Genomic DNA, 14,007 nt, shown 5'->3' on the forward strand with positions numbered 1-14,007 from the left:
ACAAGGTAGATCTATTTGCCATACATCTGCACTTTGTAGCTCTACAATTACAGACTGTAGCCCGTTTGTTTCTCTGCATACTTTTTTAGCCCCCTTTTACCTTGTTCTTTAGTGGACAGGACCCCCACAGGACCACCACAGAGCAGGTATTATTTGGGTGGTGGATCATTCTCAGCACTGCAGTAACACTGATTGGTGGTGTGTTAGTGTCCACTCGTACCAGCACAACAGTGCTGCGGGAGGTTTTAAACTGCGTCCACTCTATAAGACATCTTACCTTGTTGGTCTACCTTGTAGATGTAAAGTCAGAGACAGTAGCTCATCTGTTGCTGCACAGTTTGTGTTAGTCACCCTCTAGTCCTCATCACCGGTCACAGGATGCTGCTCTCAGGACGTTATCAGCTGGATATTTTTGGTTGTTGGACTGTTGTCAGGACCACCACAGAGCAGGTATTATTTGGGAGGTGGATGATTCTCAGCACTGCAGTGACATTGTAAGTGGAGTTCATAAAATGGACAGTGAGGGGAGATATATATTTTTGAAGTTGTTTATGTTCTTCCCCAGCCATAGGACTGATGCTTTGTCTTTATGGTATAAGGCAAATATTTTTGAAAAGGCTCAGACAACACAATACACTCAACAGACAATGCATCTAATTTAATTCACATCCACAGTGAAGTGAAACATTCAGACACTTTTGCTTTTGTTATTTATTACACTTCCAATGCATGTATCCACTTAAATTTACAGACATTGTTTTTTGACTTTGTACTTTCAAATATGAACAAAAGAGTCTGTATTTGCAAGTATAAACAAAAATATAAACCACTATCACTGAAGAACAATTAAACAATCAAACGAAAGAGCTTCACATAGTGGTCTGAAACAAGAACAATGTAATTCTGTAATGTTACTGTAAAGTTCATGAAATCTGTATTTCTAAACTGTATTTACCCCGATTTTGTATATGTGAGGAATGCATAATGAGCATAGACGATAATTAATTAATGTAATATGGATCTCTCTTAAGTAGGCATATTGTTTGCTTAGTATTAGAGTATTAGTGTTAATTGATTCCATAAATAGATTTTAATTTATTCATGAACATATCATAATGTATACATTAAAGATCACTGTGTTTTCAGTCCATTACATTAAAAGCTTATTACTCATTAATGAATGTATTTATGAATATTTAAAAATGATTACGTAATTGTAATACAGTGTTACTGTGCTGTTTATGCATATGCCACAAATCCTTCATGTGTATGTAGTTAGTGTAAAGCATTACCGAGATAGGTTTAAAAAACTAAACTGATAAGGAGGTAAGTATTCAGACACCTCAAATTAATAATACTATTACTTTGTAGCAAAGCTGTTGTTGCTAACTACACCTTTAAGACATGTACAGTAAGAAGAACTTTAAATTACCCAATGTTATGTCCCTCTGATAGACTCGCAATTTTAAAATCCTCCTGACATTTTCAGTAGGATTGAGGTCAGGAGGTTGGCTCGGGCTTGCACCTTCACTTTCTTTTTTAGAAACTAGTCTTGAGTTATTTTGGCTGTATGTTTTGGGTCATTGTCTTTTTGAAACATCTATCTTCTTCCCAAATTATTGAGATTAAATTTTCCTCTACTATGCACATCACTTCATTCCTGTTTGTGTCAATGTTTTGTAATGCCTCAGTACCATTTGCAGAGAAGCAGCCCCATATTATGATGCTCCCACCTTCGTACTTCACTGTAGGTTTGGTGTTCTTGGGATCATACATGCCATTTTTTCCAAACATCATGAGCTGAATGATCACCAAAGAATTCTGTTTTTGTTTTGTCTGACCAGAGTACATTGTTCCAAAAGAATTCTGAATTGTCTGAATGCTTCTTTTTTAGCAGAGGAGCACCACAGAGATGACTGTGGTGCAGTTCTCTGTTGCTTTATGTGCTGTTGTCTGTGTGTAACTGTTGCTCCTGCTGCTTTTAGTTTATCCTGCCACTCTTTTTGAGTGACTGCTGGCTTCTCTCTTACCTTCCTTATTATTAGTCTGACAGCTTGCTGTAAAACCCTTTTCCTCCACCCACAGGGTTGATATTGTATATGACATATAACTCCAGTGCTTTGAACTGTAAAACTCCACATACACCAAACACACAATGTCTCTGGCCTGTTTATTTACTTTTTGTTTGTTTGCATGTTCCCTTGTTTTTTTTTCTCTCAGCCACAGGATTGAAGCTCTGGCCATACCGCATAGGGCAAATAACTAAATAAATAAATAAATAAAAAAGGCTCCAGTGTCCTGAACTGTAGAACAGATGTAGACCAAACAAACAAACAAATAAAAACAACAAACAAACAAATATGTAATGCATCTAGCTTGTTTGGTTTCTCTTTTATTTTTGTTTTTTTCCTCCCTAGCCATAGGGTTGACACTTTAGCTGCATAATGTATGGAAACTGACTCATAATTTGAAAAGGCTCCAAACACCCATAAATGAGGAATTATTGTAACGCCTACGCACAGCTGCTTTTGTTTGTAGAACTTGTAGAACCTGAATGGAGCAATTTAGATTGGAATCCAGTGAAAAGGCACAACTTGCGGCGAGATTGAAGCCGCTCAGGCTTTAGCACCCAAACGTACAATCTATCCTTCCGCTTCGACGTAAATGGCAGACTCTAGAGATACATCAGCTGATGGCACAGAGGAATGTCTGGCTTTCTGTCACTCACTGTGTATCTCAGTGCAGCTCTCCCATTAAACTGACAGATCAATTTCATTGCTTCACAGCTTGAAGTCTGAGCGACTCAGTCTCCGGATGCCTCTGTGGACGCCAGATGGGGGTCGTCAGCGCTGTGAACACACTCTTTTGGCTGTGCAGTATGCCTCTTTAACCAGCTTTGGCCCAAAGCTTGATTGATGACTCTCAACAGTGACTTAAACTTAACAGACAGGAGCTAATGACATTGTGACAATGTGAAACTTTGTTTTTTCAGCCAAACTGTGAAAATGTATTGAATAAATGTGCGGTTCTTAATCTAGAAACAGGCTTGTGCTCCTCTCCAATCCATTTTAGCCAATAATTTGTTAATATTAAATGGAAATTGGCCTGGGCTTATGGAATTGTATTTGAATGGTTCTCCGTAACACCATTTACTAGGCTAATGCCTGTTCCTAGCATAGGACCAATCTGTTTTGTTCAATAATTACACAGCGTTTTTGTCATTCTATTCTTGCAGCTCAGCCATTTGCTGCTCCACTTAGCTTGACAGTAACAGATGTGAAAATTGCATCTCCTATCAGAGTAAACAACAGCTGATAACAGTAGAGAAGCACTGTTAGATATGGAAGAGGGATATTTGTTTCAAATTAGTTTATCCACAAGCCTCTCCATGCCTGCAAGCAGCCACCAGGCCCAGCTGTGAACTGTGAGCTCCCCATAACATGTGCTTAGAAAGCGCACACAAATGCAGTATTTTTAACATGTACAGTTCGGTGCTTTTAAGCGAGGCGTGGTAAGTGCATCTGCAGGACTGTCATATACTTCACTGTAAGTATCCATGTCATTACTGTGAAACATAATGCAATCCATGTGAAGAGTGGACGACTCTTCAAGCCCCTGTAATTGTATGCATTTATGCAAACGTATGCACGGTGAAAGCTTTTGCACACGGATGGAAATATTTATTTTGAACTCGGCTGCCGTTATCATTAGGCGCCCTTCAGGTGCTCAGAAAACCTGATTTGAAATCTTGAAATAACAAGCTTTCGCAAGATCAACCAACAGCTGTAACCTTCCACACCTTCATCAAGAAGCTCCTTTGAGGCTAGTGCAAAGGGTAGCAAGATGTAAGGCGATGTTTTTCAATGTTATTTACTGCACAGCTAGACATTAAATAAAATGAAGCTTGCGGAATGGTTGAGCATTAAACAGCAGGGCAACTGGAGTAATGACATGTTGAAATAACAGATTCAGTGTCACGCATATCATTGGATAGTGTAAGCATGGCTTTTTTGAACAGCTTAATCAAATTATTAATAAGCAAATAAAGTCATGAGTGCTTTCATGCGAAATGCTCCAATCTGGAGATACTTACCGAGTTATCATTTACAATGGTGGTGATTAGGAAACCAGACATATGAGAGGTTTAACGCCTCTAAAAGCTACACCACAAAGTGTTATTATATTAAATAGTTATGAATTTGTTGCCTGGCATCTGAGACATTATTTTAGAAAGCTTTTGAGATAATGTTTTGGCCTAATGCAAACAGCACAGGCCCAAAGTCATAGACTGCCTTACATTTATTAATTTCCAGTCACAATTGTCATTAAGTAAAAGTGCAAGGAAGGGAAAAGTCAAAGAAAAATAATTAGAAAAATAAATTAGGAGCTTCCAAAAAAAGAGTTCAAAAATTATTAAAAGATACAGAGAAACTGGAACTCTTAACAACCATGCAAGACCTGGCAGCCCACCAAAACTGTCCCCATCAGATAAACAGTACATATAGCTTTCATCTTTAAAAGAAGCTCAACTTTTGCTTTAGATGTGAAAAATCCAAGGTTTCTGTCCATCAGTCAACTGTAAAAAGACTCAACACTATGAGTCTGAAAGGATGTATAGCTGGGAAGAAGCCGTTATTGACAAAAGGCAATCTGAAAACTAAGAAGCTGCTGGTGTTCTCAGAACAATGGACTGACCACCCCAGAGTTCGGACCTCAACATCACTGAATGCATTTAGAATGACTTGGATTGCAAAAAGCAGAAAATGCAACCAATGTCTAAGACTGAACTTTGGAGGTATGGAAAAATATCAGGCAGATTTCTTTGAAAAACTGAAAGCAAGTGGACACACTAAATGCTGAAAAAAGCTATTAATTTTAGTTATTTAAGTTTGTTTTGAAATTTTCTACTAAATCAAAGTTTTCTACTTGTTTCTGACACTGAAAACGGGTTTGTACTTATTGGACTTATGACAGTAAAAAAAATAAATGAAAAGTGGCGTCTAACTTTTGCACAGCAGTGTATATTTTTAAAACACATGCAGGACATTGTAAGAAAAATACTTATTTGTTTTCAGATTTACCACTATTTTACCACTTTCTACTTTATATATATATGTAACCCTCGGAAGACACGTCTTATCACCAGCATTGTAAAGAAATATGTGTGATTTCACATCAGCCCACTCTGAATGATTTTATCTACATCCCAGTGTTTGGATGATACAGAAATATTGAAAAATCTGTGGAATTCCTTTTTAAGTAATACACCTTTTGATTAAATATACACTTTTTCCTTGGACTTATTCAGCTCAAGCGTGACCAGAAAACACACCAATCTGGTAAACTCATGGAAAATGACCATAGAGATAACTTGACTATATCTGCATTATTCTTTGTGCCACACGTCCATCTGTAGTTGTCACATTCGATGCCCTGAGAGCTGTTTTTCTATTTGGTGAGTAATGCAAGAAGATATTGGCCCTGACAGTATTTGCAGCTACGTATTGAAGCACATCCTCTATCTTCTGTAGCTGTGGAGATGACTGCTTTGCATAGCATATTGTGGTGAGAAAGACTACGTCATCGTAGTGTGAAATAATGTTGCCATTTTGGATGTGCTGCTTAAATGCTGATGTGATAGGCAGGTGTAACCTTTTCCTCAGGCTGTTCTTAAGGGCAGGAGGTGGCAAAAATGCCAGCCACCTTCCTTCACACCAAACAGAACATTTTGCGAGTCTCTATAAGCCTCGCGAGTGTTGTAAGATGCTATATAAAGCAATTTTTACAAGAAATTCTTCTGCTTGCTGCTGAGATTGGCCAGCGGTGAGCACAAAATGAAGGAATAAAAAAATAAAAAATGCTGCAACAAAATGATCCTGTTGGAGAAAGCTGCCTGCACCACCGTGATAGCCACTGTTGACCTGCGTGTCAGCAACTTGACACACATACATTATCTCCGAATGGACTCCCTTACCTCCCGTGGTCTTCAGGAGATCACACCCGGCTCAGTAAGAGTGCGAGCTCAGTGGGAAATGTAGTTTGTGTCATGATGAGGTGTGTTGTAATCCGTCAGGGGTACCGACTGGGGCTCAGCGGGGTTTGTGGGAATTGTGTACTTAAGACCCTGAGTGAGGTTGTGCGTCTGTTCCCCCCCACACAGATCCCCCAGGTGAGCTATGCTTCGACAGCGCCGGAGTTGAGCGACAACACGCGCTACGACTTCTTCTCTCGAGTGGTTCCTCCGGACACCTACCAGGCCCAGGCCATGGTTGACATAGTGCGGCACATGGGCTGGAACTACGTCTCCACGGTAGCTTCCGAGGGGAATTATGGAGAAAGCGGAGTGGATGCCTTCATCCAGAAGTCCCGCGAGGATGGTAAGAATCAGTCTAATTGAACTAATTGAACTAATGTGTTTGCACAGTCCATTCCAAATGCCCCCAGCCCTGCTGTTAGAGATAACCTCTGCTATCTCCTAATTACACGCTCCCTCAGTTAGATCTTTCTTTGATGAAGACAATCCATGACTGAAAACATCAAGCATGATGTTTGAACTGTGAAGGTTTTTTTTTCCCTCTTATTTACTGCCCATATCAAAACAACTCCTCAGGAAATGGAGCTCGAAATGTTCTTCAGGGAGAAATGTTCCTGAAAGACTGTGGCTGTGTGAGGAATTCTGAGTGCTGTGATTGATTTGCTGCTGTTGTACCCTTGCTAGCCTCCAAGGCCATATGTCTCTCTCAGCACTAGCTTCGAATTGAGTTTGATTGACAGGCTGGAAGACGTGTGCCACCATTGGTCAAAGGAGGTGTAGGTTTGGCTGTATCTCTCGCCAAAGACCTATGTGACTAGAATAGCAGGGCCCAGGTCTTCTTAAGCGCACTGTAGACATGTTTCCTCCAACTGTAATGGGGCAGAGTGCATAAGCTTTTGCAGCGGTGGGCTCCCTGCTAATGATAAGAGCAAAGCTACAGTCTGGCCTAGGGGCAATTCTGATGGTTCAAGTAACTCGGGATCTGAAATTCCACCAACAAATGCAGGACTACAGCATGGACTTCATACGATAATAGGATTATGTAAACCATTAGAACAAGTTTACATTCACCTCGAGCGATGTAGCATAGTGGAGAGATACAAGCAAAACAGCATGGGCTCCGTTCAGGTTTTATTTATTTATTATTTCATTTTTTTAAGCTTACTTTAAAAGGGTTTTTCACAAACCACTGAGTATATTTAGGCAGGATCTACAGTTTCTGGCAGCTGCTGATGGAAATGGATGACCCACTTCCGTGGAGGTTTCAGGGCCACGGTGCGCTATAGCCCCCCTGTATGTACCCTCTCATCTCTCTTGGATGTGGGGATGGTGGAACAGCTGTTTGCCCTCCACACGCACTGACCTAGGATCTGACCCCTCTGCAGGGTGGTGCCTAATGGGTAGAGTGACCTGTGAAAGACCTTCCACTTCCCTGCCCTCTGACATTTCCTATCAGTGGACAGAACAAATGGTTATTACGTACTGGTTAAAGTCTCTATAACAGTAATAAGAGGGTAAAGAGACGGGGCTTAAAGAGAATCGGGCCGTGATGGGCTGCTGTGCTTTTGCCCTTGGACACACTGAAATTGATGTTGCTTTAAAATTACTGTAATACCATATGGAGCTTTAAATTACAGTGATTTGTTGCCTTGGATAAAAGCACCTGTGCAGTGACATAAACATAAGGAAGAAAAGGTAGCAACGAACTGGGTCTCTACATAGTGCTTCACTGAACCTCCTTGCTATCAAGGCATCTCAGACTGCTGAAGCACATGATTGCTAAATTTTTGCATTTAGCATGTTTTCCAGCAACACCCTTAAAAGCTAAGATGTCAAAGGAGTTTCTTGAAGCACTGACATAGCGGAACCACTTTTGTTTCCATAAAGAACCTTTCAAAGGATGGTTCTTCAAAAAATACTCCAGAATTTTTTATCTCTGTCTGCTGCATTTGTAGGATGTAATTGATAACCACAGATAATAATGTTAGGTTGTAAATGCACACAATTAACCATAAACTACAGGATGCAGCAGACAGAGATTTTCTGTTGACGTTTTCAAAGTATTGTCTGTGGAGCCCTGCTGATGACATCCTGTATAAATAAAGATAATGCATGACCGTGACTTGGTAAGGTGTGGGAACCAGATAATTAAGTCATGGCCATGACTGAGTACGGTGTGGGAATGAGATCCTAATGCATGGCCAAAACTTAGTAAGGCATGGGAATTAGATATTTAAGCCTTGACCACAGCTTAATAAGGCTTGATCTCGTTCCCGTGCCTTACTAAGTCGTGGCTGTGACTTAATTATCTTGTTCCCACTCCTTACTAAGTAGTGACCACACTTAGGATCTCGTTCCCACGCGTCAATGTTGACATTTTCAAAGAGATGTCTATGGAGCCCTGTTGGTGACATCTTGTATAAATAAAAATAATGCATGACCACGACTTAGTATTGTGTGGGAACAAGGTAATTAAGTCATGGCCACAACTTAGTAAGGCATGGGAATTAGATATATAAGCCTTGGCCACAGCTTACTAAGGCATGATCTTGTTCCCACACCTTACTAAGTCATGGCCATGACTTAATTTTCTTGTTCTCACGCCTTACTAAGTAATGGCCACACATTAGGATCTTGTTCCCATGCGTCAATTTTCTGTTTACATTTTTAAAGAGATGTCTATGGAGCCCTGCTGGTGACATCCTGTATAAATAAAAATAACATATGACCATGACTTAGTAAGGTGTGGGAACGAGATCCTAATGCATGGTCACAACTTAGTAAGGCGTGAGAATGAGATATTTAAGCCTTGACCTTGAAGTCATGGCTGTGACTTAATTATCTTGTTCCCACTCCTTACTAAGTAGTGGCCACGTGTTAATACGGCGTGGCTACGTGTTGTTTTATTTATACAGGATGTCACCAGATGCCCAACCTAGAGTGAGTTAATGACTTAACCTGAAGACAGCAGCTGTTCACTTATAGTGTTGTACCTGTGTGAACAGAAAGCGAAAGGAAAAAATTGTTGATGGTTCAAAAAAAAGAGAATAAAGCCAGGAGGACTTCCTTAAATTAAAGGATAAAGTAGTCACATGAAACATATTCAAGCCTGACTTAGCTCTCCACAGAAGCACAGCGTTACCCTCAACCACTGGAAATAAAAACCTGCTGAAGCAGCAGAACAGTGAGTAAATGGTAGCTTTCCCTTCCTGCATGTTCTGACAAACCAAACTACTCCCTGAGGACGCTGTGAGCTAACATTACCCTTACAGAAATCACTAAAGCTCATCATATTACATTACTACTGTGTCACTGAAATATTCTAAGCCACATCCGTTTCTGTTAATTAGAAGTATTTAGCAGCTAATTCAAACTATTGAACATTTGTCAGCTTTTCCTGTCACAGCATTACGTATATTAGCTGGTTAACTATGTAGGGGAGCGTGGGGAACGACTTAATACGGGGCACATTTTAACACAGACTTTTTATGTTGTTATACAAGGTCAAGCAGCATGTGCTTCTGGCCACATTACCACATTTCCTAGCCACAGTCTCCTGCAAAGTTTTTTTTTTTTTCAGTTACTGGGCTGTTTGTGTAAATCACAAAATACAACTTTATGTTACTTCAGTCACCACCTTGTTGTCTATAACCTAGCACTGTTTTGAAGCATGTGACAAGCTTACAGCAAGTGCTAGCTAGGCTTAAGTACAAGCTGTGTACTGTGGGGTTAGTTGTTACCCAGTGTTACCACTAAGCCACGTTTAGTGAACAGAGACAAATAAAGTAAATTTTGTCTTTCTGTTCCGTGTGTTTACACAGATTGTAAAATGAAAAGATGAAAACATCTGAAAACAGGAATGTTTTCTACTTTATTAGTATCTTTCAATTGTTTAGTTTGGTTTTAGATAAGTATATTATTGAAATTGACCTTAACAGTTGGTGAAGCTGTAGTTATTCAGAAACAATGTTCCAAATTTTACTGATGTGTGATGTTTTTATTTGCTGTTCTACACTGGACAGTAGTTCAGTAGGTGCTAGAAACAAGTTTAAGTGTTTGATTTTAGTGCTTGATTGTAGCAGTGATGTATATGTTGCTTTTATGTGATGCACAGCTTAAAATACACCTCACTTTGTTTATAGGAACCAGACGTCCAAAGGATTTAATACCTCCAAAAAAGAGGGTTCTTCAGTCTTAATCCTGAAGATTCAATATGTAACACAGCGTAGTGATTTCTCTGCCCAAAGCCTAACACTAAACTAGGCAATTAACTTGGTCATTTTTAACAGGGAAATTACCAAGCTGTGCTTGGGCTCGGCCTAAGACCTAAGACTGTTTATATATATATTAGGGGTGCAGGAAAAAATCAATTCTTAGATGCATCGCGATGCGGACGTGGACGATTCTGAATCGATTCACAAATGTCAAAAAATCGATTTTCTAAATATTTAATTTATAACGTAATGTTGATGGAACGCAAAAGGCGGAACTTGGAAGTGGGTAAGTGCAGCGCCCGGACAGTCTGTGGCGGCACATAACAAAAACACAAGTGGATGAGGGAGAAATCCGACCGGCACCCTCTGCATTAAAAGCCAGGTTAGGTCAGGAGTCACAACACAAATGTTAAGAAGAGCCATTTTGACCTTTCAACAAAAATCAAACCACCTTGGGAGCCACAACATTTAATCTCCAGTATGTCTCAGTGTGTGATGATGTCCTAGTATAGGCTAAACAATATAAACGAGAGTGCAGATTTACTCTGCTCTGCTTTAAGCTTTAGCTCAGTTATAGCCGCTTTCCTTCCATCTCCACCAGGAAACTTTTCCCCAGAAGTAGATCAGTTAAATGTCTCTCAACATTCGACTGTTTTACGAGGCTGAAGTCGCTTCTTATTCTCCAGCTTCTTGTTCGAATTGTGCCCGTTCCACCTTAAATTCTAACTGAGGCGCTGAATGTAAATTTAAGGTGGAACGGGAGAATTCGAAAGAGAAGCGACTTCAGCTTCGCCAATTTTTACTGTTTGACAGTCTCTCGTTGCAGATTTAACGTACCAGGAAACCAACTGCGCTGCTTATAAATGCGAATAACGCATCGTTGCTAGGTGACCTGCAGTCTGCACGCCGGTTCTCAGTCATTGCGAAACAGGGCTTTCGTGCTATGTTGCACACGTCCCGTCTCAAAGATACTTGACACAGCGACCCCCCCGTCTCTACAACGAGACCAAAACCGAAGTTATAAAATCACTAAAGAAAACGGGTAGAATAGCTGTAACATGTGCTGCGTGGTCATCCACTGCCACTGGATCTTATTTCACCGTTACTGCGCATTTTATTGCAGATGAGTAGCAGCAGCTTCTCGTGCTTCAAACAAGAGCAGTGAATGAGAGCCTTCTAGTTCACTTGCCACATCACTTCCATTTGTTTTATTAAAAAAGATATTGGAAGTAAATTCATCATAGATCATTACAAATACTTTGCTTTAAAAGTACCACGTCACTTTAAATAACAACACTGAGTTACTTAGTCACTTTAAAATGTATATTGTCTCTATATTCTGTGTATATTCTGTGTATATTTTGTGTATATTTAATATATTTCAGTTGGTTTTTCTTGTATATATATATATATATGTACACTGCTCAGGCATTATGGCACATTATGACCACCTCCTTGTTTCTATGCTCGTTGTCCATTTTATCAGCTCTTCTTACTATATAGGTGCACTTTGTAGTTCTACAGTTACAGACTGTAACTGGAGTTTTTAAACACCTCAGTGTCACTGCTGGACTGAGAATTGTCCACCAACCAAAAATATCCAGCCAACAGCGTCCTGTGGGCAGCATCCTGTCACCGCTGATATAGTGGTATAGTACCCATATAAAACCAATTTACCACTATTGTACCATTAACAACATTACTCAAAAAAACATGTTTAGGTTGACTGGCCATATTTATGCTGTAGACATTGTGACCCCTGGCTAATATCACTACCACTGTGAAGAAATCAGAGTCAGTATATGTCTCTTCAATGCACCATCTCACATCAAACCACTCTGAATGAGTCTTTTTGCATTTGCAGGATTGAATTATGCAGACATTTTGAAAAACTCAGTGGAATTCCCCTTTAAAAACACTTCAAAGTAGACTACCCACATTACTGTGAGAGACAGGAGCTGTAAATGTGTTAGATGAATACATTAATGCAGTTGTTAGTAAAATAATAAGATAACTGTCTCCAGTCATTGTGCTCCTCTGCTGAGTGTGCGAGCGCGGGGAGCAAATTTGATTTGAACGTATCAAATTACATTCACCAATGAGAGACACAATCAATTTGGAGCACAGGAAATATTTAAAAACCATGAAATGAAACTACAATTTATGAAGAGCTGAATTAATAAGAAACTCTTTTCGCAGCAAATGTACAGTGGATCCTTTCAGCCACAGAAAACAAAAATGAGCCAAAGCAAACAGACAAGCTCATATCCCAAAAGCTGTATTTACTTTCTTTAAGCCAGCGCACAATTCAAATATAGTTCACGTTGTGATTTGCTCAGGCTGAATATTATCCAAGGATATTTCGCTGGGTGTTGAATGAGAACAACCTCTATAACACTTCAGGGCACAGAACAATAGCTCTATCATCTCGTGCTATATTACTCTGTTATTTTCACACATTTCTAGCACTTCTCCATGTCAGCTGAAAATGCACTTTAAAGGGCCTATATCCTACATTTATCTTGCGTGTGATTTTTTTTTTTTGTGTACCAAAACCCGTCATAGTTCATGTAATTAAGCTTGCTGTTTGTCACTGTGCCTTTAAGACCTGTACCCATACCAGCTTGGCCTCCCGTCCACATTTTGCTTTTTCATTAAACTGTAGTGTGGTGGTGTCAGAACACACTGTGCTCAGTTGTGAACCCTACTGCAAATATTATACATACTTAAATGATTTTAAAGGTATTTCACATGATAATCACTAACCAGCATCAGTGGAGTGAAAAGCTGTGTCCATGTCATAGCTATGGCAAACCCACACAGGCAAGCTGTATCCTTCCTTTTGCTTTTTTAGCTTTTATTTTCTGGCAGAATTCAGAATTGAGATTTCAAATTCTAGAGGTTTGACAGTGTTAGATAATTTCTGCTTTACACTTTTTTGCATTGTAAGCATGCTCACAATTTGCTTCTTGAGGTTTTTGACATCAGATATTTGGGGGTATAATTGCCCTCGATTGGGCTGGAATGTTCATTTGAGCACTTTTTGAGTTCTTCGTATGCGGACAAAGAAATTTCTGAAAACGATACTGTTTTCTTTTTTTTAAAATCTTTTTTTAAAAAGGAGGTAAACATTTGTTTGGACACACGTTTTCATGCAATGTTTTTTCTTTATTTTTATTATTTTCTACATTGTAGATTAATATTGAAGGCATCAAAACTATGAAGGAACACAAATGGAATTATGTAGTAAACAAAAAAGTGTTAAAGAAACCAGAATGTTTTTGATTCTTCAAAGTAGCCATCTTTTACTGTGATGACAGCTATGCACGCCCTTGACATTCTCTCAGTCAGCTTCAGCATCAGTTCCCTCATAGCGATGTGTTCAATATTAATCTACAATGTAGAAAATAATAAAAAAAATAAAGAAAAACCATTGAATGAGAAGGTGTTTCCAAACCTTTGACTGGTACGGTATGTAAATGACCACTGTTTTGATTGGCCGCCCTGCACTGTGCTTCATTCAAGAAACTTCAGATGGAAACACTCCTTATAACTTCAATGTTAATAGGTGGGGCTAAACTGCAGCAGGCTGATAAAGACATTGTTTTTCATGACATCACAAAACAAAACAAAGACCCCTTAAAATCTCAGGCTTAAGCCTAAAGCTTATTATTCAGTAGCTACATGGACTACAATACAAACTAAGAAAAGCTATATTTAGGTCACAGAAATGTGTAAGTGTTTGGACCGGCCCGTGGG

At 39.5% G+C, this 14,007-nt stretch overlaps 1 protein-coding gene across 1 annotated transcript in view; it reads left to right on the forward strand.

Annotated features, from left to right (window-relative positions):
* Positions 1–14,007, forward strand: part of grm4 (glutamate receptor, metabotropic 4) — a 141,713-nt gene that overhangs the window by 58,494 nt on the left and 69,212 nt on the right. Inside the window, exon 2 of the mRNA XM_036571112.1 lies at positions 6,161–6,377. Coding sequence (XP_036427005.1) covers positions 6,161–6,377 — 217 coding nt within the window. The remainder of the gene's footprint in view (positions 1–6,160; positions 6,378–14,007) is intronic.

Source organism: Colossoma macropomum, unplaced genomic scaffold, assembly GCF_904425465.1.
Source record: "Colossoma macropomum unplaced genomic scaffold, Colossoma_macropomum, whole genome shotgun sequence".
NCBI lineage: Eukaryota > Metazoa > Chordata > Actinopteri > Characiformes > Serrasalmidae > Colossoma > Colossoma macropomum.